General features: G+C 48.9%; 2 protein-coding genes across 4 annotated transcripts in view; both read right to left on the bottom strand.

Moving 5' to 3' along the window:
* Positions 1-1,249: 1,249 nt before the first annotated feature.
* LOC134396275 (zinc finger protein 850-like) overlaps positions 1,250-26,349 on the bottom strand; it is a 46,107-nt gene continuing 21,007 nt past the window's right edge. Inside the window, exons 1-7 of one of the 3 annotated variants that reach the window (XM_063122696.1) lie at positions 24,558-24,642; positions 22,927-23,399; positions 22,090-22,216; positions 21,739-21,821; positions 21,139-21,265; positions 18,456-19,948; positions 1,250-3,485 (exon numbers count right to left, since the gene is read on the bottom strand). In XM_063122696.1, the coding sequence (XP_062978766.1) occupies positions 1,956-3,485; positions 18,456-19,948; positions 21,139-21,265; positions 21,739-21,821; positions 22,090-22,216; positions 22,927-23,244 (3,678 nt within the window). In that variant the 5' untranslated portion in view covers positions 23,245-23,399; positions 24,558-24,642 and the 3' untranslated portion in view covers positions 1,250-1,955. Of the gene's footprint in view, positions 3,486-18,455; positions 19,949-21,138; positions 21,266-21,738; positions 21,822-22,089; positions 22,217-22,926; positions 23,400-24,557; positions 24,643-26,349 lie in introns of those variants that run through there. The other 2 variants (XM_063122697.1, XM_063122698.1) reach the window with 2 other exon arrangements.
* On the bottom strand, positions 6,773-7,586 carry LOC134396470 (zinc finger and SCAN domain-containing protein 23-like). The gene has a single exon (XM_063122994.1). It carries the CDS (start codon positions 7,381-7,383, stop codon positions 6,781-6,783), a length of 603 nt encoding a protein of 200 aa, XP_062979064.1. The 5' UTR covers positions 7,384-7,586; the 3' UTR covers positions 6,773-6,780.

The following is a 26,349-nucleotide window of genomic DNA, read 5'->3' as shown; positions in this document are numbered from 1 at the left end:
TAGAAGTATAGCTTCCAAATCACGTGAGGTACTGGTTCCTCTCTATTCGGCCCTGGTTAGGCCTCATCTAGAGTATTGCGTCCAGTTCTGGGCTCCACAATTCAAGAAGGACGCAGACAAGCTGGAGCGTGTTCAGAGGAGGGCAACCAGGATGATCAGGGGTCTGGAAACAAAGCCCTATGAAGAGAGACTGAAAGAACTGGTCCTGTTTAGCCTGGAGAAGAGAAGATTGAGGGGAGACATGATAGCACTCTTCAAATACTTAAAAGGTTGTCACACAGAGGAGGGCCAGGATCTCTTCTTGATCCTCCGAGTGCAGGACATGGAATAATGGGCTCAAGTTAAAGGAAGCCAGATTCCAGCTGGACATCAAGAAAAACTTCCTGACTCTTAGAGCAGTATGACAATGGAATCAGTTACCTAGGGAGGTTGTGGGCTCTCCCACACTAGAGGCCTTCAAGAGGCAGCTGGACAAGCATCTGTCAGGGATGCTTTAGGGTGGATTCCTTCATTGAGCAGGGGGTTGGACTCGATGGCCTTGTAGGCCCCTTCCAACTCTGCTATTCTATGATTCTAAGTGCCGCTGGTGGACAGGCCCATGCCCTGTCTATTAGAAATGCACGGTGAAGACCACCTTCGCTCCCTGCCATGATTACTCAGCAGGCTTTGAGTTTGGAGGCTGCTGTCGGTCTTCACAGGATTGGGCCCTAAGTGAATATAGCAGAAAGGACAGGAATTGAAGGAGTAACTTTATTGACAGGAATGATGGATAGATTCTGTGAACTGCCCAGAGAGCTTCGGCTATTGGGCGGTATAAAAATGTAATAAATAAATAAATAAATAGATTGACAGGCATGTGTAGATGTGAGGGAATCCGTTCTCATGAAGGCTATCAAATGACTGATGAACACAGAGGCCTACGGAGCAACATATGGGAGAAATGGCAAAAACCAAAGAGCCCAGCATCAGCCCTTCCAAGTATTTGTGCCATTTTCAGGAACATTTAGTGTTGTCAACAATAAAGGGCAGCAATAGCTCTCCAGGGTTTCAGGTGGGCATTCTTCCCGAGCCCTCCTGGGAGAAGTCAGGATTTTATTATTTATTTATTTATTTATTTATTTATTTATTTATTTATATAGCACCATCAATGTACATGGTGCTGTACAGAGTAAAACAGTAAATAGCAAGACCCTGCCGCATAGGCTTACATTCTAATAAAATCATAATAAAACAATAAGGAGGGGAAGAGAATGCAAACAGGCACAGGGTAGGGTAAACAGGCACTGGGTAGGGTAAAACTAACAGTATAAAGTCAGAACAAAGTTTGAACCCGGAACGTGCTACATATGAAGTAGGGGCTCAATCAATTCGCTGCATCCCCTCTGCTGAAGCCCTGGAGGAACAGAACACTGTCATTCACTGTGAATGGTTGAAATGGCCTATCAGATGGAGGGTTTCCAAAGGGGTGAATCCCAGAAGGTCCCTCATCACTTTTTTCTTCTTCTTAAATTCTGGTCGATTGCTCTCACGTTCTGACGCAGCAATGCCATTCAGGAAGCAAGAATTTCCTTCCCTGGAAACATCCCACAAACAATGATTTCATTTCATATTTATTAGACTCTAAGGACAGACTTCCGCTTCCACAAGGTGTCGTGATGGTCACATGTTCAGATGGCTGTGAAGGCAGACAGGAGAAATTCTGGAGGAGAAAAGTAGCAATGGCTGCTGATACTCATGGCTCTATGCTACCTCAGAGGCAGTCTGCCTATTTACAAGAGTCACTGGGGAACATGGGCGGGAGGGTTTTCCTCTGTTACTGAACTTCTTTCCACATTCCAACCATTTAAAAGGTTTCACCCTGAGTGGTTTTTTTGGTGTCTGATAAGGTGTGACCTCAACCAAAGCTCTTTCCACACTCCAAGCACTAATGTAGTTTCTCACCTGCGTGGATCCTTTTATGGAGTTAGCTGCACATTACGCTTGAAGCTCTCCCCACACTCCAAACATTGAAACGGTTTCCCCCCTGTGTAGGTTCTTTGGTGCATAATAAGGGTTGCCCTCCGAGTGAAGCTCTTTCCACACTCCAAACATTTAAATGGTTTCTCCCCTGTGTGGATTCTTTGGTGGGAAGTAAGATTTGTCTTCCAACCGAAGCTCTTTCCACACTCCAAGCACTGATGAGGTTTCTCACCAGTGTGGATTTTTTGGTGCTCAGTAAGGTATCCCCTCCGAATGAAGCTCTTTCCACAATCCAAACATTTAAATGGTTTCTCCCCTGTGTGGATTCTTTGGTGATCAGTAAGGTGTCCCCTCCGAGAGAAGCTCTTTCCACACTCCAAACATTTAAATGGTTTCTCCCCTGTGTGGGTTCTTTGGTGATCAGTAAGTTGTCCCCTCCGAGTGAAGCTCTTTCCACACTCCAAACATTTAAATGGTTTCTCCCCTGTGTGGAATCTTTGGTGATCAGTAAGGCTTTCCTTCAACATGAAGCTCTTTCCACATTCCAAGCACTGATGAGGTTTATCACCAGGGTGGATCGTTTGATGGGAAATTAGTTGCACATTCCACCTGAAGCTCTCCCCACACTCCAAACATTTAAATGGTTTCTCCCCTGTGTGAGTTCTTTGGTGCTCAGTAAGGTGTCCCCTCCGAGAGAAGCTCTTTCCACACTCCAAACATTTAAATGGTTTCTCCCCTGTGTGGGTTCTTTGGTGATCAGTAAGTTGTCCCCTCCGAGTGAAGCTCTTTCCACACTCCAAGCACTGATGAGGTTTCTCACCAGGGTGGATCGTTTGATGGGAAATTAGTTGCACATTCCACCTGAAGCTCTCCCCACACTCCAAACATTTAAATGGTTTCTCCCCTGTGTGAGTTCTTTGGTGCTCAGTAAGGTGTCCCCTCCGAGAGAAGCTCTTTCCACACTCCAAACATTTAAAAGGTTTCTCCCCTGTGTGGATTCTTTGGTGCTCAGTAAGGTGTCCCCTCCGAGTGAAGCTCTTTCCACACTCCAAACATTTAAATCGTTTCTCCCCTGTGCGGATTCTTTGGTGATCAGTGAGGCTTTCCTTCGACATGAAGCTCTTTCCACATTCCAAGCACTGATGAGGTTTCTCACCAGTGTGGATCGTTTGATGGGAAATTAGTTGCATGTTCCACCTGAAGCTCTCCCCACACTCCAAACATTTAAATGGTTTCTCCCCTGTGTGGGTTCTTTGGTGCTCAGTAAGGTGTCCCCTCCGAGAGAAGCTCTTTCCACATTCCAAACATTTAAAAGTTTTCTCCCCTGTGTGGATTCTTTGGTGCTCAGTAAGGTGTCCCCTCCGAGTGAAGCTCTTTCCACACTCCAAACATTTAAATTGTTTCTCCTCTGTGTGGATTCTTTGGCGCTCCACAAAGGAGCTCTTCCAAGTGAAGCACTTTCCGCACTCCAAGCACTGATGAGGTTTCTCGCCTGTGTGGTTCATTTGATGGGAAATAAGGTGCACCTTCTGCACGAAGCTTTTTCCACACTCCAAGCATTTGAACGGCTTCTTCCCTGTGTGGATTTTTCGGAGTTGGATAAGGTATGGCCTGAGACGGAAGGTCTTCCTGCATTCAGAACACTGAAACGGTTTCTCCCTGGTGTGAGTTTTCAAATGATAGTTTAAGGTCGATTTAGAATTGAAACTCTTCCAACACAGTGAGCACTTAAGGCCTACATTTCCTTTGTGCGCTTTTCCCTGGACTGAGACTTTACAGATGTCGTCACCTCGATGAGCAGAAGACGCGTCTTGTTGCTTCTGCTTGACTCCCCTCCTCCGTCTCCGTCGACCTTCCTTTCCACCTCTGGCTCCTTCCAGGGACTCGCTGGATGCGTCTTTCTCATTCTCGCTCACCCATCCATCCGCTGTGGGAACGAAGAGGCAGAAAAGGAGTCAGAGCCCAAGGAAGAGATGGAGCCCCAAAGGAAGGGAGGGAGACGCCTCCAGCCAAGACACTGATCCACGTAACAACATTTTATCGTTCAATGGGACCTCGGAGGTCATTGAGTCCAACCCCCAGCTCACTGCAGGATCTGCAATACAGGATGTAGCTAACACCACCCTTAACAGTGCCCCCCTCCCCCAGCCTCGGCTTATAGACCTCCAAACCTGAGGAGGCTGGTGACTCTGATTTTGGTGGGGGCGCAGCTCCATTCTGGGTTTAATTCAGAATGAGATGGAATTGTAAAGGTGCTGCCCCACCTGCTGGCCTCTAGCCCCCAAACAGGAGGCCCCAGCCCCCACTGCTCTAAACCCAAAGTGTGACTTCAGTACATGGATAAGCAGAGTGGTGATTTGGGCTGCCAAGGGACACCGAGACACCGTTCTTGGCACTCAGCAAATGGCCAAGTGCCCCAATCACTTTCTAAAAGAAAATTAACACGTGTTCTTAACTGCACTTGGGGTTGCTGTGAAATAGTTTCGTTTGGTGAAGAAAAACGTGGATTCAAAGGAGTCCTTTCATTCGTTGGAACTCAGTTCCCCACCTGTGCCCTGTATTTAGCCTTTGGGGCAGGATACGGGTCCCTTGGCCACGCCTCCCATGACAGCCATCTTGTGGTGGTGCCCACTGCAATTCCTTAAACTCCCAAATCTATCCATGGGTCCAGAAAGGTGAGGGCTCCCTGATAGAAACATCTTCATTGCCACAGCAAAGAACGGGGCTGCTTGTCCTGTTCCACCCCTCCTTCTACCTGCCAACAGGTTTGAACTGCCTTCAGCGAAGGAGAACCTGGGGACAGTCGGTTCCGCTGTCAAACAGCCCTTTCCATGAAGTATTTTCTCTTAAGAATCTTAAAGAAATGGTGAAATATTTTATAAATTTTATATTTTTATAAAAATCTTCTGGGGCAGGACACAGGACAGGGAAAGGGGGGTGCCCTATTGGAATCCTCCACTGGGTCCGGAGTCAGGCCAGGAGTCAGCCAAGGAGCCCCAAGCTTAAGTTTTGCCACCCAATGCAGAGGCACACAGAATCGACCAATCCTGACCACAGAAGTGGCAAAAGAGGAGGATGCTGGGTAATGAGAACTCCTTTGCCGTACCCAGAGAGGCCACGAAGCGACAGTTCTCCGCCATGACTTCCCTGTGCAGGGCCTTTTGGTCCAGATCCAGGAGCGCCCACTCCTCCTCGGCGAAACACACAGACACCTCCTCAAAGGTCACCGGGCCCTGAAAGAAGGCGAAGGAGGAAAAGAAGGGACCGTAACGCTGCTTATGAGCAAAATCCCAAAGGAGGTTGCAGGTTCAGCTGCACAACGGAACCCTTTGCGACTGGAAAGGGACAGCCTTCCTAGTGGGCAAAGGCAAAGGCAGCAGGGCAGATCCTTTGAGGTGCAGAGAGACGTGCAAGAGTCAGAGACCTCCAGGGCTGGTCAACTGCATGGGAGGAAGCGAACTTCTTGGCCCCCTCCGCCCCACAGCAGCCCCTCCTCCAGCCCCCTGAAAGCCCTATGTAGAGAGTCAGTGGACCCTGTTGAACGAGGGGAGCTGTGAAGTGGGGGGGAGAAGGGGAACCCCAAAATCAGCCAGAGGGACGTTCTGTGACTGGGGAGTTTCCTCTAACGGAAGGCAGATCTTGGCTCCAACCCATGGCTGCATCCTGCCCTCTCCCCCAGGACTTTAGGGTGGATTCCTGCATTGAGCAGGGGGTTGGACTCGATGGCCTTGTAGGCCCTTTCCAACTCTGCTATTCTATGATTCTATGACTTCTTCCCTACCTGGTCTGGCTGTGCGGGAGCTCTTCCCACTCCCCTGTGAAGAAGGGACGACCCAGAATGTTTCTCCAACATCGCTTCACTGCCTACGAGGGAGACAAAGGCAGTTGGCGTATATATATTTTTAACATTTATATCCCGCCTTTCCCCCTCTTGCGAGGAATCCAAAGCGGCTTTTGTGTTTCTCCCCCCCCCCCCCATATCATCCTCACCCACCCCCATTCTGAGTGGCAGAAATGGCTTTCCTAAGGCTGAGTTAGTGGCAGTAATTTCTTTACTGGCTCGTATTTTGGGCCGATTCAGGGCAGGGAGATCCAATACAAAGGGGCCAGACGGGTCTTACCCAGCGAGGGGGCCTCTCTGCCAGCCCCCTGCCCGATCCCTCTGGACGGCACTCTCGATAGCCTGCTGGATGGAGCCTTCTCTCCCTCGGGGAAATCAGCGGCTCCTTGCGCCAACAGTCCCTGGACCTGAAACAGCAACAAGGATCCCAGGCAGGGAGCAGGAAGAAGGATTAGAAGAGCAAAGGGACTTGCAAAGGATGAGTGTGTCAGGTGAGGAATAGTATTCGGTCATCCCCTTCTTAAAAGGCATCAGAAACTAAATTTTTCTTTTGGCACAGCCTTTTGCATCCTGAAGCCCTCTAGATGTGTTGGATTTCAACCACCTGGGGCATGCTGGGAGTTGTAGTTGAACTTGATAAAGGCAGAGCTGTGAGCAATCCTAGTTGAAGGAGCACACTTCACCCTGGATAAATCACACTGGAGACTCTTGGTCAATGGAATGAGAAAGCCTGCATTTCATTGCAGGAGATGCACGTGGTACAGGAGGGTGCCCATCCCAGGATGGAGGGAGGCCCAAAGAGACGTCTCCTCTCCGAGAGGCAAATGCATGAAGGAGGAAGTGAGGCCAGCAACCCTAAGAGTATCAGTCTATCATCAGAAGGAAGAAGAGCAGGAGTCAGAGGACAGTCTAGGAAGCTTGGAGCTCTTCCCTTTCTCTCTCTCTTCCCTTTCCAGTCCTTTTTACTTTTCTTTTTGAAGCTAGCTCAGTTGCAACCACACTGCCAACATCCAACACAATCTGGTGGACATCAAGCTGAGAAAAGCTATTTTAGGCAGTCCTTCTTCCCACTGCTCAAAACCAGCATGAAACTCTCTCACCTGGCTGTTTTCCTGCCTCTTCCCTTCTGCCTGGCTCAGGAGGAAGCCTTCGGCCAGGGCCACCGCCTGGCAACTGGTCTCCGCTCCACATTCCCTCACCCAGCTCTCCATCTCCGGGGGAAGGACAGACAGGAACTGTTCTAGGATCACCAGGTCCAGGATCTGATTCTTTGTGTGTCGCTGTGGCTTCAGCCATCGTCGGCAGAGATTGTGGAGTCGGCTGCAAACCTCTCGGGGTCCCGTGGCCTCCTGGTAGCGGAATTGCCTGAAGTGCTGTTGCTGAACGTCTGAACTGAAGGGGTCTTCCCCCAACATCTTCTGCACAGACATTTCCCAGTTGTTTCTGCTGCTCCCCACCTGGGGGGTCTGGGGGGCTTTCCTTCCCTCTGGACCAGCTGAATGTTGCTTTTCTGTCTGCAATATGTAGCCCAAGGCAGCCTCCACCGGGGTTGAAAGATCACCTTCACCTTCTGCCAAATACATAAGAACATAAGAAATGCTCTGCTGGATCAGACCTTCTCCTCCATAAAGCTCCCTTTCAAAGCCGTCCTACATCTGGTGGAAGTGAATCCGGTAGTTTAACTGTGTAAAGACGTCCTTCCTTTTCTCTGTCCTGGAGCTTCCACTAATCAGGTTCACAGGATCATCGCAGGGGAGTCTAGTAGCATGAGAGGGGAAGCAAAATGCCTCCCGTCTCCTCCCCCTCCCCACTTTACTGAGCTAAGCAGCCCCAGACGTTGCAACCTTTCCTCGTGGGGCAGGAGAATGATCCCCCCCTCTGCTAATCTAGACCACCATTGATATATATCGTTGATTTAAATCTGCCCCTGACCTCGTGGGCTGCACAGGACTTAAGGGGGGAAGGCGGGGAGGGAGTTGCACGTGGGTCTTGCTCCTTCCTCTGCCTCCCCGGGCAAGTCGGGGGGGGGCTGCCTCCCTCTCCCCCCCCCCGTCTCCCCCTTGCAGCCTGGGCAGCCCCTTCCCCTGAGTCTCCCTTTGGCCCTCACCGGAGGGCAGCAGGGACCGCGGCTGGGGGACAACACACAAGCCAGCCCTCCTCTACCATTAGAAGGAGGTTGATCCGGAAGTGACACTCACCCCTCACAGATACACCCCTTAAAAGTAGTACAAGTCTATGGCCACTTCCTCTTCGCCTCTCTAGGAATGCCAGCTCACTACCTTTAACCCCTCAACTCCAAACAACAAAGTGAAGGGTATCACGATGCCTCCTGGTAGGCAATGAGCACAGGTAAAACAACAAAGCGCGAAACAAAGAAGGTTTTAGAAGTCTATGCATTGAGCATGGGGTTGGACTCGATGGCCTTGTAGGCCCCTTCCAACTCTGCTATTCTATGATTCTAAGTCCAAGACCCCCACAGGGTCCCTTAACATGATGAAAAAGGTCCACACTCTTCTTCAGTGAAAGAGGGGGAGACAGTTTTACCCACAATTATTCTTGCATAGGCTATGCAGGTACAGCATAGGGTTTCAACAAGAGTTTATCCAGTCTGTTTTGTGTTCAGTTGCACCAGCAGGAGCAAGAGAGCAGAAGCCTGTGCTCCCAGCAGTGGTGGAAGGTAGGGAAGGAACAAAAGGGAAGAAATCACAGCAAATCACCCTGCAGGCTATAGAGGGCTCAAGACTAGCTGTGGTCAAAAGTCCCATGAGCTTTGTAAATGCAACACACACCCCTTCCAGAAGCTTGCAGAGGAGGTTGCAATATTCCCAACGCAAAGGAGATCTGCCTCTTCCCTCCTTACCTTGAAAGAAAGAAATCCAGCCCTGCAGGTGTGTTATTTAGATCACCCTTTGCGCAACCAGGTTGGTCTAAGGGTTACAGTGTTGGTTTGAGGAAATCTGGCTTCTAGTTCCCTGTTGGTGATGAAGCTCCCTGGGTGACTTTGGGCCATTCTCTAACCTCCAATTAGATTACTGCCGTGCGCTGTACGTGGGGCTGCCTTTGAAGACCGTTCAGAAACTGCAGTTTGTGCAAAATGCAGCAGCCAGAAGGTATGCACATATAAGACCAACTCTGGCCTGCTTGCATTGGCTGCCTGCATGTTTCGAAGCCCGAATCCAGGTGCTGGTTTTAACCTCTAAAGCCTTACATGGCTTGGGACCACAAGACCTGACGGAATGCCTCTCCCGTGAACCTACCCGTACATTACACTCAACGTCGAAGGTCCTCCTCCAGGTGCCTACTCCAAAGGAAGCTTGTTGGATTGCAACAAGGGACAGGGCCTTTTCAGTGGTGGCCCCCCAATTATGGAACGATCTCCCCGACAAGGCTCGCCTGGTGCCAACATAGCCATCTTTTTGGCACCTGGTGTAGGAGGAAATTTCTGGTGGTCTATTAAGAGGTACTGAATACAGGCACAGATTCCTGCAATACACTCTAACAGTACTCTCTAAATTCCCCACTATAGGTGTAAAGAAGGTCTGGAGATAAACATCCCGAATGATGGACTTCACACTCACGAGCACAATGAAACTGTTATAACTTTAAAAACATTGATTAAAACAATTTAAGAAAGTTAAAGTCAAACACACACACACAAACCTCCATTCAGCAAAGCAAATTAAAAGAACTCACAACAAGGCTGGCAGATTTGGAGAACAAGACAAACACAAAGAAAGACAGACAGACACAGGCTCTGCGAAGGAGCTCTTCTCCACAGAGGGACTCCCATCACTCCCAGAGAAGACCAAACCATGCCTGAGGGAAAGGGAAGACCTCTTATCCCTGTGTGCTCAGCCTTAAATGCCCAATTTGACACCATCAATTCCTCCTATGGACATCTTCTAAACTCCTAAACCCATTGGACCACCTCATAATTTAGTCCATCCTCTCCTGAAAACCTCCTCTCCTTTCTCAGTTAGTTGTTTATGACAATGAAAGGTCAAGTTCCTGGTTCTTGTGGTTGTCTGGCTCTTATTTTTCCAACCACAACCTCACCTGTCCTTCACTCTGGAAACTTCCCCTAGTTACAGTTAGTACAGTTCTTATGACAAATGTCTTTTGAGCTATACCAAGTTGCAAGTCTCCATGATTAATGTCACTGAACAATATCAAATCATATTTCCGAAGCATTTTCTATCAGGCTTTATCCAAACCAAATCATACAGTGTTCTATGTGGGTATGCCTCATCGCCCCTTTAATATTAAAGCATTACCCTATCATTTGTACACCCATTCAAACCCATTCTATGCCCCCAAAAGCTGCTTCTTTCTCTACGCTACGCCAACAAACTTTTATAACCCCAATCTTACACCTATATAGTAAAATTTCAAATGAAGAAATAATCTTACACAGGTCAAGACTTTTCTCTTCTCTTAGGCATTTAACAGCATATTGAGTTTTTAACTGACCCAGAATAGATGGAGATTGTATGTAAACGGTTTTTATGCTTTTAAATTTTGTATTTTGTTGTTTATTCGTTCAGTCGTTTCCGACTCTTTGTGACATCATGGACCAGCCCACGCCAGAGCTTTCTGTCGGCCGTCGCCACCCCTAGCTCCCCCAAGGTCAAGTCTGTCACCTCCAGAATATCATCCATCCATCTTGCTCTCGGTCAGCCCCTCTTCCTTTTGCCTTCCACTTTCCCTAGCATCAGCCTCTTCTCCAGGGTATCCTGTCTTCTCATTATGTGGCCAAAGTACTTCAGTTTTGCCTTTAATACCATTCCCTCAAGTGAGCAGCCTGGCTTTATTTCCTGGAGTATGGACTGGTTTGATCTTCTTGCAGTCCAAGGCACTCTCAGAATATTCCTCCAACACCACAGTTCAAAAGCATCTATCTTCCTTCGCTCAGCTTTCCTTATGGTCCAGCTCTCGCAGCCATAGGTTACTACGGGGAATACCATTGCTTTAACTATGCGGACCTTTGTTGTCAGTGTGGTGTCTCTGCTCTTAACTATTTTATCTTTGTAAACTGCCCAGAGAGCTTTCGCTGATTATCTAGACCCATTCCAGTCTGGGTTCCGATCTGGTTATGGGACTGAATCAGCCTTGGTCACCCTGATGGACAACCGTTATCGAGAGAGGGACAGGGGGAATGCAGCCCTGTTAATCCTACTCGATCACTCATTGGCTTTTGATACCATCGACCATGGTATCCTCCTGGATTGACTCTGTGGGATGGGCTTCGGAGGCACTGTGTTACAGTGGTTCCGGTCCTACCTACGGGGTCGTTTTCAGAGAGTAGCATTGGGTGACCAGTCCTCAGCTCCTTGGCAATTGAGCTAAGGGGTGCCGCAGGGCACCATCTTGTCCCCAATGTTGTTTAACATCTATATGAAGCTGCTGGGAGCGGTCATTAGGGGATTTGGAGCTAAATGCCATCAATACGCTGATGACACGCAGCTCTGTCTCCCTGTGACAACTGAATCAGGTGAGGCTGGGCAGGTCCTGGACAAGTGCCTAGACTTAGTAATGGGCTGGATGAGGGCCAATAAACTGAGACTGAATCCTGGCAAGACGGAAGCCCTGTTGGTGAGTGGGTCCCGAGTCCGGGAGACAGGCTCATTGCCTGTTCTGGATGGGGTTGCACTGCCTCTGAAAGAACAGATTCGTAGTTTGGGGGTACTCCTAGACCCATTTCTGTCATTGGAGTCTCAAGTAGCCGCCACGGCTCGGAGTGCCTTTTACCATCTTCGGTTGGTTCGTCAACTACGGCCTCTCCTGGACAGGGATAGCTTGGCATTGGTAACCTCAAGATTGGATTACTGCAACGCGCTCTATGAGGGGCTGCCCTTGAAGCTGCTCTGGAAGCTGGAGCTAGTGCAGAATACTGCAGCTCAGCTGCTGTCTGGAGCTGCCCCATTCCAGCTTGTAACTCTTCTTCTGAGGGAACTGCACTGGCTGCCTATTCACTACCGGGCCAGGTTTAAGGTTCTTGTACTTGTGTACAAAGCCCTAAACAACTTGGGACCAGGATCCCTGAGAGAGTGGCTTCTTCCCTACCAACCTGCCCGGTCACTGAGGTCATCCAAGGGCCTGCTCCTGGTGGTTCCACCTAGATCCATCCTCTGATTGGAATCCACCAGGGGAAGAGCCTTCAGCGTGGTGGCCCCCCTCCTGTGGAATTCCCAGCCTCTGGAGGTCAGGCAGGCTCCAACCTTGTACTCCTTTCGGCACCTCCTGAAAACATGTTTATTCCAAGAAGCCTTTCCTTAACATGCAGCCTTGAATCTCTATTTTTGCTTCTTTTAAATTTTGTTTTAACTGATTTTTTCTGTTTTTATTTTCATTTTATCTTGTACACCGCTCTGAAATTTTTCAATGGGGTGCGGTATATAAATATTCTAAATAAATAAATAATAAATATATAAGTGTAATAAATAATAATATCTCAGCCTAACCTACCTCGCTAGATTGTTGTGGGAATAAAAACGGGGAGGACAGCCATATATGCTGGCAGAATAGAAATATTAAGAGTACGTACTTCTGAGGGTTCTACAACTCCCACAATCCTCAGCCGGTATGGCTTGCCTCAGGATTGCTGGGAACTGTAGTCCAAAATATCTGGAGGGCTCCAGTGTGGGGAAGTCTGGTTGCATGGTCTGTGCTGTCGTGTGCATGATGGTTATTCTAAGGGTAATTATGGCTGATTTACCCTGTACTGTAGTTTTGCATTTTCTGGTATTCATTCAAATATGTGTATTTCATTTTTTTTTTAATTATTCTTGTTTTAAAATGGCATTTCAGTTTTTAAACTACTTGTAGTCCACCCAGAGAACAAGAGCTATTGGGTGGATTAGAAAAGTACTGAATGAATAAATTGACGTCTCCCCAAATTGGGCAGAGAATGGAAACCTGTCTCTTGCAGAGGGCAGATCCTGGCTGCAACCCTTGATGTTTTGGTCTATAACTCCCATAGTCTCTGACCATTCCTCATGCTGGCTGGGGCTTATGGAAGCTGTAGTCCAAAACACCTCTAGGGTACCATGTTGCCTCAGGGCCAGCCCAAGACATTTTGAGTCTGAGGTGAAAAGCAAGATGGCGCAGTCTCCCCTTCCACGTTCAAAAGCCAACTGGGCTGTTCCTTCACCACAGACTAGAAGACAGCCTCCTCCCCTGCAGATGAAGGACCGGGGGGTTAGCTTAGGGGGCACAGGGCAGGCCACTTGGGTCTTCGAAGGTCTGTCGGAGGGCAGTCCTTGAGGAACCCAGGCTGCTGAGATGACCCATCTGAGATCCTCATGATAAAAACCAAGTTTCCTCCAGATTTGCAGACTGTGGAAATCACAGCATGTTACAGAGGTGGAGATACATATGCTGACAATGTTTTAGAGAAGGTGAAGAATTTATTGAAAGGCCCACATTAAACTGCCATTCCCAAATGTAACGGTGGACACAAGTCTGGCTCTCTAGACCCAAATACTATCAGCTTCGGCTGATACGCCAGCTGCGCCCCTTCCTAGAGTCAGAAGACCTAAAGACGGTAGTGCACACACTGTTAACTACAAAGCTTGACTTCTGCAAAGCGCTCTACATAGGGCTACCTCTGTGCCTAGTCCAGAAACTCCAACTAGTTCAAAATATGGCAGCTAGGCTGGTCACCAGTACACCTAGGCGTGACCATATCACACCAGTTTTAAAATCTCTTCACTGGCTGCCAATTAGTTTCCGAGTGAAGTATAAAGTGTTGGTTATTACCTTTAAAGCCCTACATGGTTTGGGTTCAGGCTACCTGCGGAATCGCCTTCTCCTGTACAATCTGCCCCACACACTCAGGTCCTCTGGGAAAAATCTACTTCAGCTAGCAAATCTAGATTAACAACTGTTACCCAGAGGACCCTCTCTTCTGCTGCTCCCAGACTGTGGAATAGCCTGCTGGAGGAGACTCGTCAACTTAACAGTCTACTAGCATTCAAGAAAGCTATAAAGACTGATCTCTTCCGGCAGGCCTATCCAGTGGGATTTTAAGATGATTTTAGAATGTTTTTAACAATGTATATTATGTTTTAATTCAGTTTTATGTATTTTATCATTTGTTGTTGTTCCCTGCCTCGATCAGAATGGAGAGGCAAACAAGAAATAAATTTATTATTTATTAAATAATCTCTCCGGAGCGAGCTTGACGCTGTTGTTAGTGCAGCTCCAGTTCAGGTGTCCAATGCCACCACCTGCCCGATTTTGTGGGATCAGTTCCAGTTATTGCGGACAAGGTGCTTGCAGCAATGTGACCAACCACTTGCCCTCTCGATTCCTATCCCTCCTGGCTTATAAAAGCAAGCCGAGGGGATTTGACTGGGTGAGTCCAGGGGGTGATAAATGCTTCCCTCCGGGAAGGGGTGGACCCTGCTGTCCTTAAGGAGGCAGTAGGGCAACTACTTCAGAAGAAGCCCACCCTGGACCTGATGAAATTAGACAGCTACTGCCCAGTCGCAAACACCCCTTTTTTAAGGAAGGTACTCGAGGGGGTTTTGGCGGAGCAACTGCAGGCACTCTTGAAGGATACTGATTATCTAGACCCATTCCAGTCTGGGTTCCGATCTGGTTCTAGGACGCAATCAGCCTTGGTGCCCTGATGGATGACCTTTATCGAGCGAGGGGCAGAGGGAGTGCAACCCCGTTAATCCTGCTCGATCTCTCATCAGTTTTTGATACCATTGACCGTGGTATCCTCCTGGATCGACACTGTGGAATGGGCATCAGAGGCACTGCGCTACAGTGGTTCCAGTCCTACCTACAGGGTTGTTTTCAGAGAGTAGCATTGGGTGACTATTTCTCGGCCCCCTGGCAATTGAGCTAAGGGGTGCCGCAGGGCACCATCTTGTCCCCAATGTTATTTAACATCTATATGAAGCTGCTGGGAGCGGTCATTAGGGGATTTGGAGCTAAATGCCATCAGTATGCTGACATGCAGCTCTATCTCCCTGTGACAACTGAATCAGGTGAGGCTGGGCAGGTCCTAGACCAGTGCCTAGACTCAGTAATGGGCTGGATGAGGGCCAATAACCTGAAACTGAATCCTAGCAAGACGGAGGCCCTGTGGGTGAGTAGTTTCTAAGTCAGGGAGATTGGCTCATTGCCTGTTCTGAATGGGGTTGCACTCCCTCTGAAAGATCAGGTTCATAGTTTGGGGGTACCCTTAGATCCAACTGTTGCTGGAGGGTCAATTGGCCATGGTGGCTTGGAGTGCATTTTACCAGCTTTGGCTGGTTCACCAACTACGGCCTCTCCTGGACAGGGACATCTTGGCCACAGTGGTACAGGCATTGGTAACCTCGAGATTGGAAACTTTTCTTTTTCCTAAAGCTTTTAAAACTTGATGTTGTGCAGACTTCTACTGTTACTTTCTACTGTTAGTTTTTCCCTACCCAGTGCCTGCTTACCCTACCCTGTACCTGTTTGCATTCTCTTCCCCTCCTTATTGTTTTACTATGATTTTATTAGATTGTAAGCCTATGCGGCAGGGTCTTGCTATTTACTGTTTTACTCTGTACAGCACCATGTACATTGATGGTGCTATATAAATAAATAATAATAATAATAATAATAATAATAATAATAATAATAATGCGCTCTATGTGGGACTGCCCTTGAAGCTACTCCGGAAGCTGAAGCTAGTGCAGAATGTTGCAGCTTGGCTGTTGTCTGGAGCTGCCCCTTTCCAGCACGTAACTCCTTTGCTGAGGGAACTGCACTGGCTGCCTATTCGCTACCAGGCCAGGTTTAAGGATCTTGTACTTGTGTACAAAGCCCTAAACAACTTGGGACCAGGATACCTGAGAGAGCGCCTTCTCCCTTACCAACCTGCCCGGTCACTGAGGTCATCCGAGGGCCTGCTCCTGGTGGTTCCACATAGACCCATCCTCCGATTGGAGTCCACCAGGGGAAGAGCCTTCAGCGTGGTGACCCCCCTCCTATGGAACTCCCTGCCTCTGGAGGTCAGGTAGGCGCCAACTTTGTATTTCTTTCGGCGCCTCCTCAAAACGTCATTATTCCAGGAAGACTTTCCTTAATGACTAGCCACGGTATACTGTATATTTTGCATCTTTTAAAATCTATTTTAAAGTGTTTTATTCTGTTTTTATTTTCATTTTATCTTGTATACCACTCTGAAATTTTCAATGGGGAGCGGTATATATTGTAAATAAATAATAAATATTTCACTATACAATCCCAAGTTGGCTATGAAACACCAAACTAAAGAAAATTGCCATGGAGATCACCCTCTCCTCAGTGCCCTGGCGGAGAGGGGGCCCTCCCCCCCGCTATCTTCTCCCCACATACTAGAGTCGCAGGGAGCAACCCAGGCTATGTTTCCTCGCTCGGAAACGGAGCGCGGGAACGGGGTAATGTGGTGGGAAGGTGAAGAAGTTCTGGGACGGGTCTTCAGAGAAATAGAAAAAATACTTATCAAGAAGTAAATAAAATGCCAGTGTTGGCCTTAATGAATATTTTTGTCAAAAAAAATGAAGAGATAAGAGGTTGACAGCTGCAAGGCAGCGAATAACAAAAAACTGGAAGACGGCAAGGTGGCTGACAGGAGCAGTGTGGAAAAGGAAAATTTGGGAAATAGCAATGAGTGGAAAATTGAAACAGAAGTTACAATTACAAGGAGGAATAAAACAAAAAGATAATTTTAAGAAGGATTGGCAAAAATAAATAGAATAGATGAAGAAAGAAAAGAACAGAACAACTCTGGCAGATGCTTATAGGACTCTCTGGGACTCCTGAAAAGAAGTAGTGTTATAAAATAATATAAAATAAATTGGAAGAGAGAAGGAAAAATGATAACTATCCTAGAAAAGAAATGGGGCAATCTACGGGAGATGGACTGGGCTGGGGGAGGGAAAAGGGTCAGGGGATAAAAGACAAAATGCGAAAGAAAAGTAATTTTTGCCATAATTTTGGGCTGTAAAAAGTTTACTGCATTTTGAATATTTATTGATATTTAGATTTTGGAAACTTAATAATAAAAAAGGATATTGGGCAAGGGGGCATTTCCAGGGGTGGGGGGCATTCCCAGGGGTGGGGGGCAACGCCCATGCTAGGTTTAATATGCCCCCACCCCAGCCTCATTCCTCCCCCCTCTGAAGCACCACTGGTGGATAGGCCCAGGTCCTGTCAAGCAGAAATGTGCGGTGAAGACCACCTCTGCTCCCCGCCATGAATACTCAGCAGGCTTTGAGTTGGGAGGCTGCCGTCTGTGTTCACAGGATTGGGAGTAACTTTATTGACAGGAATGATGGATAGATTGACAGGCATGTGTGGATGTGAGGGAATCCGTTCTCATGAATGCTTCAAATGGCTGATGAACGCAGAGGCCTATGGAGCAACATGTGGGAGAAATGGCAAAAATCAAAGAGCCCAGCGTCATCATAGAATCATAGAATAGTAGAGTTGGAAGGGGCCTACAAGGCCATCGAGTCCAACCCCCTGCTTAATGCAGGAATCCACCCTAAAGCATCCCTGACAAATGGTTCTCCAGCTGCCTCTTGAATGCCTCTAGTGTGGGAGAGCCCACAACCTCCCTAGGTAACTGGTTCCATTGTTGTACTGCTCTAACAGTCAGGAAGTTTTTCCTGATGTGTAGCTGGAATCTCCTAAGTGTTTGTGCTGTTTTCAGGAACAATTAGTGGTGTCTACTCTGATGGGCAGAAATGGCTCTCCAGGGTTTCTGGTGGGGATCGTTTCCAAGCCCTCCTGGGAGATGCCAGGATTAGAACCCAGAACATGCTGCGTACGAAGCAGTGGCTCAACCATTGAGCTGCATCCCCTCCACTGAAGCCCCCATCGTTCGCTGTGAATGGTAGAAACGGCCCGTCAGATGGAAGGTTCCCAAAATGGGAACCTTCTTTCACCACTTTTTTCTTCTTCTTTAACTCCGGTGGATTGCTGTCACGTTCCAACGCAGCAATAACTTTCAGAAAGCAAGAGTTTCCTTCCCTGGAAACATCCCACGGACACTGATCTCATCTTGAATTTATGAGACTCTAAGGACAGAATTCCGCTACCTCAAGGTGTCGCGATGGCCACGTGTTCAGATGGCTGTGAAGGGGGACAGGAGACATTCTGGAGCAGAAGAGTAGCAATGGCTGCTGATCCTCATGGCTCTATGCTCCCTCAAAGGGAGTCTGCTTCTTTACAAGAGTCACTGGGGAACTTGGGTGCGAGGGCTTTCCTCTGTGAGTGAAGTTCTTTTCGCATTTCAAGCAATTAAATGGTTTCTCCCTCTGTGGGTTCTTTGGTGAGCCATAAGGCTTTGCCTCTGGCTGAAGGTCTTCCCACACTCCAAACATTTAATCAGTTTCTCCTCTGTGTGCATTATTTGGTGTCTGACAAGGTGTGACCTCCAACCAAAGCTCTTTCCACACTCCAAGCTCTAATGTGGTTTCTCGCCTGTGTGGATCGTTTGATGGGAAGTTAGTTGTGTGTTATGCATGAAGCTCTCCCCACACTCCAAGCATTTAAACGGTTTCTCCCCTGTGTGGGTTCTTTGATGCTCGGTAAGGTTTCTCTTCCGCATGAAACTCTTTCCACACTCTAAGCACTTATGAGGTTTCTCACCTAAGTGGATCGTTTGATGGGAAGTTAGCTGCACATTCCACCTGAAGCTCTCCCCACACTCCAAACATTTAAACGGTTTCTCCCCTGTGTGGGTTCTTTGGTGGGAAGTAAGGTTTCCCCTGTGAATGAAGGTCTTTCCACACTCCAAACATTTGAACGGTTTCTCCCCTGTGTGGGTTGTTTGGTGGTAACTAAGGCTTGTCTTCCAAATAAAGCTCTTTCCACACTCCAAGCACTGATGAGGTTTCTCACCACTGTGGATCGTTCGATGGGAACTTAGTTGCTCCTTACGCATGAAGCTCTTTCCACACTCCAAACATTTAAAAGGTTTCTCCCCTGTGTGGGTTCTTTGGTGGGAAGAAAGGTGTCCCCTCTGAGTGAAGCTCTTTCCACACTCCAAGCACTGATAAGGTTTCTCACCGGTGTGGATCCTTTGATGGGAAGTTAGTAGCTTGTTATATATGAAGCTCTTTCCACATACCAAACATTTAAACGGTTTCTCCCCGGTGTGGATTCTTTGGTGCTCAGTAAACTTTCCCCTCCGAGTGAAGCTCTTTCCACATTCCAAACATTTAAAAGGTTTCTCCCCGGTGTGGATTCTTTGGTGCTCAGTAAACTTTCCCCTCCGAGTGAAGCTCTTTCCACATTCCAAACATTTAAATGGTTTCTCCCCGGTGTGGATTCTTTGGTGCTCAGTAAACTTTCCCCTCCGAGAGAAGCTCTTTCCACACACCAAGCACTGATGAGGTTTCTCACCAGTGTGGATCGTTTGATGGGAAGTTAGTTGCTGTTTACGCATGAAGCTCTCTCCACACTCCAAGCATATAAATGGCTTCTCCCCTGTGTGAATTCTTCGGTGCTCAGTAAGGCTTTGCCTCCAACCAAAGCTCTTTCCACACGCCAAGCACTGAAACCGTTTCTCCCCTGTGTGGGTTCTTTGGTGAACAGTAAGGTTTCCCCTCCGAGTGAAGCTCTTCTCACTGTCTGAGCATTGAAACCATTTCTCTCTGGTGTGCAATATTTGGTGTCTCAAAAGGGAAGACCTCAAACCAAAACTCTTTCCACACTCCAAGCACCGATGAGGTTTCTCGCCTGTGTGGATTGTTTGATGGGAAATAAGTTGCGTTTTCCACCGGAAGCTGTCTCCACACTCCAAGCATTTAAACGGCTTCTCCCCTGTATGGATTATTCGATGTTTGACCAGGTTTGTGCTTTGAGAGAAGCTCTTCCCGCATTCGGAACACTGAAATGGTTTCTCCCCGGTGTGAGTTTTCAAATGATTGTTTAAGCTCGATTTACAATTTAAACTCTTCCCACAAAATGGGCACTTATGACTTTTCTTTCCTGCGTCACGTTTTCCTTGGGCTGAGACTTTACGGATGTCGTCACCATGACAAGCAGAAACTGCGTCTCGTTGCTTCTGCTTGACTCTCCTCCTCCATCTCCGTCGTCCTTCCTTTCCATCTCTAGCTACTTCCAGGGACTCGCTGGGCGAGTCTTTCTCATTCTCGCTCACCCATCCGTCAGCTGTAGGAACAAAGAGGCAATAAAAGAGTCAGGGCCCAAGGAAGAGGTGGAGCCTCAAAGGAAGGAAGGGAGACGCCTCCAGCCAAGACACTGTTCCATGTAACAGAATTTTAGCGTTCGATGGTGCCTCGGAGGTCATTCAGTCCAACCCCCAGGTCAATGCAGGACCTACAAAAAGGATGCAGCTAACACCACCCTGACCTGTGGCACCCACAGCCTCGACTTATAGACCTCCAAACCTGAGGTGGCTGGTGACTCTGATTTTGGTGGGGGCGCAGCTCCATTCTGGGTTTAATTCAGAATAAGCTAGAAATGTAAAGCAGCTGCCCAACCTGACAGCCTCTAGCCCCAAAATAAAAATCAGAAGGGACTCACGGCCCGACTGAAATAGGAGCCACTAGCTCCCACTGCTCGAAACCCAAAGTGTGACTTCAGTGAAGGGATAAGCAGTGTGGTGCTTTGGGCCGCCAATGCACCACCAGACACCTTTCTTGGCACCCAGCAAACGGCCAAGTCCCCCAACCACTTTCTAAAAGGAAGTGAACACGTGTTCCTAACAGCACTTGGGGTTGCTGTGAAATAGTTTCGTTTGGTGAAGACAAATCTGGGTTCAAAGGAGTTGTTTCGTGTGGTGGAGCTCAGTTCCCTACCTGCGCCCTGTATATAGTCTTTGAGGCAGGAGATGGGTCCCTGGCCACGCCTCCCATGGCAGCCATCTTGTGGTGGTGCCCACCAGTTTCTCAAATTCCCAAATCTAACCATGGGTCCAGAACGGTGGTGGCTCCCTGATAGAAGCATCTTCATTGCCACAGCAAAAGACTGGGCTGCTGGTCCTCTTCCACCCCTCCCTCCACCTGCCAACAGGTTTGAAATGCCTTCAGCGAAGGAGAACCCTGAGACAGTCGGTTCCGCTGTTAAACAGCCCTTTCCATGAGGATTTTTCCCTTGAGAATTTAAAAGAAATGGTGAAATGCTTTATAAAGGACTTCTGGGGCAGGACACAGAACAGGCAAAGGCAGGTGCCCTACTGGAGTCCCCAACTGGGTCCGGAGTCAGGCCAAGAGGCAGCCAATGAGCCCGAAGCTCAAGCTTTCGCCACCCAAGGCAGAGGCACACAGAATCGACCAATCATGACCACAGAAGCGACCGGAAGAGGAGGCTGCTGGGTAATGAGAACTCCTTTGCCGTACCCAGAGAGGCCACGAAGCGACAGTTCTCCGCCATGACTTCCCGGTGCAGGGCCTTTTGGTCCGGATCCAGGAGCGCCCACTCCTCCTCAGCGAAACACACAGACACCTCCTCAAAGGTCACCGGGACCTAAAAGAAAGAGAAGAAAGGAAAGACAGGACCGTAACGCTATTTCCCCTTATGAGTAAAATCCAAAAGGAGGTTGCAGGTCCAGCTGCACAACGGAACCCTTTGCGACTAGAAAGGGACAGCCTTCCTAGTGGGCAGAGGCAAAGGCAGCAGGGCAGATCCTTTGAGGTGCAGAGAGATGTTCAAGTGTCAGAGACCCCCAGGGCTGGTCAACTGCGTGGGAGGAAACGGACTTCCTGGCCCCCTCCGCCCCATGGCAGCCCCTCATCCAGCCCCCCGAAAGCCCCACGCAGAGAGTCAGGTGACCCTGCTGAATGGGGGGGGAGCTGTGAAGTGGGTGGGGAGGAGAAGGGGAACCTCAAAAGTCACCCAGGGGATCTTCCGTGAGCGGAGGGTTTGCTCTCGTGGAAGGCAGATCGTGGCTACAACCCCATGGCTACATCCTGCCGTCTCCTCCAGGAGTTCTTCCGTACCTGTTCTGCCTGTGCAGGAGCTCTTCCCACTCCACTGCCAAGAAGGGACGACCCAGAATGTATCTCCAGCATCGCTTCACTGTCTACAAAGGAGACAAAGGCAGTTGGAGCATATATACATCATTTATATTTTGCCTTTTTTCTTTTGCAAGGAATCCAAAGTGGCTTTCATGGACCTCCTCCCCCCCACTCCATATCATCCTCACAACAACCCTCCCACCCAGCCCCACTCTAAGTGGCAGAAATGGCTCTCCTAAGGCTGAGTTAGCGGCAGTAATTTCTTTACTGGCTTGTATTTTGGGCGCATTCAGGGCAGGGAGGCCAAGGACGGAGGGGCCAGGTGAGTCTTACCCAGCGAGGGGGCCTCTCCGCCAGCCTCCTGCCCGATCCCCCTGGACGGCACTCTCGATCGGCTGCTGGATGGAGCCATCGCTCCCTTGGGGAAATCAGCGGCCCTTTGTACCGACAGTCCCTGGACCTGAAACAACAATGAGGATCCCAGACAAGGAATTGGAAGAAGGATTAGAAGAGCAAAGGGACACACAAAGGATGGGTGAGGAAAAGTATTCGGTCATCCCCTTCTTAAAAAGCATCTAGAGAAACTAAAGGTGTATTTTGGGAGAGCCTTTCCCAACTTGAAGTCCTCTAGATGTGTTGGACTACAACCACTTGGGGCATGCTGGGAATTGTAGTCCAATGTTAGCAGAACTAGGCGACCTTGACAAAGGCAGAGCTATGAGGAATCCCAGCTGAAGGAGCACATTTGACCAGGGATAAATCACACTGGAGACTCTGGGTCAAATGGAAAAGAAAGCCTGCATTTCATTGCAGGAAAAGCATGTGGTATAGGAGGGTGCCCACCCCAGGACGGAGGGAGGCCCAAAGAGACATCTCTCCGAGAGGCAAGTGCATGAAGGAGGAAGAGATGCCAGCAACCTTAGGAGTATCAGTCTATCATGAAAAGGAAGAAGAGCACGAGTGAGAAGACAGTCTAGGAAGCTTGGAGCTCTTCTCTCTCTCTCTCTCTATTCCCTTTCCGTGCAGACGCACCAGCACTTTTCTTTTCTTTTTAAAACTAGCAGAGTTGCATCAACACTTCCAACATAATCTGGAAAACATCAAGTTTTAAAGAGCTATTTTAGGCAGTCCTTCTTCCCACTGCTCAATCCCAGCATGAAACTCTCTCACCTGGAGCTTTTCCTGCCTCTTCCCTTCTGCCTGGCTCAGGAGGAAGCCTTCGGCCAGGGCCACCGCCTGGGAACTGGTCTCCGCTCCACATTCCCTCACCCAGTTCGCCATCTCCGGGGGAAGGACAGACAGGAACTGTTCTAGGATCACCAGGTCCAAGATCTGAGCCTTCGTGTGTCGCTCTGGCTTCAGCCATTGTCGGCAGAGATTGTGGAGTCGGCTGCAAACCTCTCGGGGTCCCTCGGCCTCCTGGTAGCGGAATCGCCTGAAGTGCTGGTGCTGCTGAACATCTGAGACAAAGGAGTCTTCACTCAACATTTTCTGCTCAGACGTTTCCCAGTCGTTTCTGCTGCTCCCAAACTGGGGGGTCTGGAGGGCTTTTCTTCCCTCTGGACCAGCTGAATGTTATTTTTCTGTCTGCAATTTGTAGCCCAAGGCAGCCTCCACCAGGGTTGAAAGATCACCTTCACCTTCTGCCAAATACATAAGAACATCGGAAGAGCCCCACTAGATCAGACCTTCTCCTCCGTGAATCCCTTTCAAAGCCATCTTACATCTGGTGGAAGTGAATCCCATAGTTTAACTCTGCTCTGTGTAAAGACGACCTTCCTTTTCTCTGTCCTGGATCTTCCACCAATGGGCTTCACAGGACGACCACAGAGGGGTCTAGTAGCATGAGGAAAGGAAAGGAACTACTGACTCTTAAAGGGACGCCAGCTTTCGCTGACATTTTCTTGGCAGGCCTTATAGCGGGGTGGTTTGCCGTTGCCTTCCCCGGCCATTATTACCTTTCCCCCATCTAGCTGGGTACTCATTTTACCGACCTCGGGAGGATGGAAGGCTGAGTCGACCCGAGCCGGCTGCCTGAAACCAGCTTCCACTGGGATCGAACTCAGGCCGTGGGGAGTTTCAGCTGCAGAAACTGCTGCTTTACCGCTTTGCGCCACACGAGGCTCATAACAGCATGAGAGGGGAAGTGAAATGCCTCCCCCTCCAGGCAGTGTGTAAGTCCCTCTCGCCCGCCTCCTCTCCCTCCCCTCTTTACTTAGGGTGACCCTATGAAAAGGAGGATTTCACCAGGTTTTACTGTGGTTTTAATTTTTGTGAACTGCACAGAGAGCTTCGGCTATTGGGCGGTATAAAAATGTAATAAATAAATAAATAAATAAGGTTCTCCATATATACAAATGACATCTGCTGAAATTTCCTCTTCTATGCAACTGTTAAAGATACAGGAGCCCTGTCCTCCTTTTCCATAGGGTCACCCCTACTTTACTGAGCTAAGCAGCCCCAGACGTTGCAACATTTCCTTGTGGGGCAGAAGAATGATTCCCCCCCCCCCCGCTAATCCAGATCACCATTGCTATATATAGTTGATTTAAACCTGGCCCCGACGTCGTGGGCTGCACAGGACTTAGGGGGAGTGGGGTGGAGGAAAGTCAGGGAAGGAGCCGCACGCAGGTCTTGCTCCTTCCTCTGCCTCCCCGGGCAAGTCGGGGGGGGGGACACCTTCCTCCCTCTCTCCCCGCCCCCCTAGGCTGGGCGTCTTCCCTCCCAAGCTCTGCCCTGCCCCTCTCGCCCCACGTCTCCCCCTTGCAGCCCCTTCCCCTGAGTCCCCCTTTTGCCCTCACCGGAGGGCAGCAGGGACCGCGGCTGGGGGGCAACACACAAGCCAGCCCTCCGCTACCATTAGAAGGAGTTTGATCCGGAAATGACAGTCACCCCTCCCAGATACACCCCATAAAAGGAGTACAAGGCCAAGGCCACTTCCTCTTCGCCTCTCTAGGAATGCCGCCTCACTACCTTTAACCCCTCCATCCCACCTCCTGTTAGATAAGGCAAAATGAGCAGAGAGAAAAAATAAAACCACGGGCAAAAACAAAGAAGGAGGTTTCGGAAGTCCTAAGACGTACGCAGGCAACCGGAAAGGGACCACATTCTTCTTCAGTGAAAGTGTGTGTGTGTGTGGGGGGGGGGACAGGTTTACAAATATTCTTGCATAGGCAATGCAGGTACAGCAGAGGGCTTCAAGAAGAGTTTATCCAGTCTGTTTTGGGTTCTTTTCACCGGCAGGAGCGAGGGAGCAGAGGCCTGTGCTCCCAGCAGTGGTGGAAGATGAAAGGGGTGTGGAAGGAAGGGAAGGAACAAAAGGGAAGAAATCACAGCAAACCACTCTGCAGGCTATAGAGGTCTCAAGACTAGCTGTGGTCAAAAGTCCCATGAGCTTCCTAAATGCAACACACACCCTTTCCAGAAGCTTGCAGAACAGGTTGCAATATTCCCAAAGCAAAGGAGATTTGCTTCTTCTCTTCCTTGCCCTGAAAGAAAGAAACCCAGCCCTGCAGGTCGGTTATTTAGATCACCCTTTCCACAGCCAGGGTGGTCTAATGGTTAGAGTGTTGTTCTGCGGAAATCTGGCTTCTAGTCCCCTGTTGGTGATGAAGCATCCTGGGTGACTTTGGACCAGTCTCTAACCTCCAAGTTAGATTACTGCCATGCACTGTACGTGGGTCAGCCTTTGAAGACGGTTCGGAAGCTGCAGCTTGTGCAAAATGCAGCAGCCAGATTGATAACTGGAACCAGAAGGTATGAACATATAAGACCAACTCTGGCCGGTTTGCATTGGCTACCTGTACTTTTCCAAGCCCGAATCCAGGTGCTGGTTTTAACCTCTAAAGCCTTACATGGCTTGGGACCACAAGACCTGACGGAACGCCTCTCCCGACATGAACCAACCCATACACCACGCTCAACATCTAAGGTCCTCCTCCGGGTGCCTACTCCGAGGGAAGCTTGTCGGATGGCAACAAGGGAGAGGGCCTTTTCAGTGGTGCCCCTGCCCCCCGACTGTGGAATGATCTCCCCGATGAGGCTCACCTGGCCCCAGCACTATTATCTTTCAGGAGCCAGGTCAAGACTTTTCTCTTCTCCCAGGCATTTAACATCATATGGACCCCAGAACTCTTGTTGTTTAAATGGATACTGTTGTTTTAAAATTTTTGATGGTTTTAAATTTTGCATACTTTTTAATGTTTACTGTTTTTAACTTTTGGAAACCGCCCAGAGAGCTTCGGCTATGGGGCGGTATATAAATAAATAAATAACTGCCATCAATATGCTGATGACAAGCAGCTCTATCTCCCTGTGAAAACTGAATCAGGTGAGGCTGGGCAGGTGCTAGACCAGTGCCTAGACTCAGTAATGGGCTGGATGAGGGCCAATAAACTGAAACTGAATTTTAGCAAGACAGAGACCCTGTGGGTGAGTGGTTTTTAAGTCAGGAAAATTGGCTCATTGCCTGTTCTGGATGTGGTTGCACTCCCTCTAAAAAAGCAGGTTCATAGTTTGTTTATTTATTTATTACATTTCTATACCGCCCAATAGCCGGAGCTCTCTGGGCGGTTTACATTTATATACCGCCCC

This window comes from Elgaria multicarinata, chromosome 3 (genome assembly GCF_023053635.1).
Source record: "Elgaria multicarinata webbii isolate HBS135686 ecotype San Diego chromosome 3, rElgMul1.1.pri, whole genome shotgun sequence".
Taxonomy (NCBI): domain Eukaryota; kingdom Metazoa; phylum Chordata; class Lepidosauria; order Squamata; family Anguidae; genus Elgaria; species Elgaria multicarinata.
The sequence above is the reverse complement of the archived record's forward strand: the minus strand, read 5'-3'. Positions and strand labels throughout refer to the sequence as shown.

Coding starts and splice junctions, on each gene's coding strand:
- LOC134396470 (XM_063122994.1), bottom strand. CDS start 7,383: ATGTATTTGGCAGAAGGTGAAGGTGATCTTTCAACCCCGGTGGAGGCT.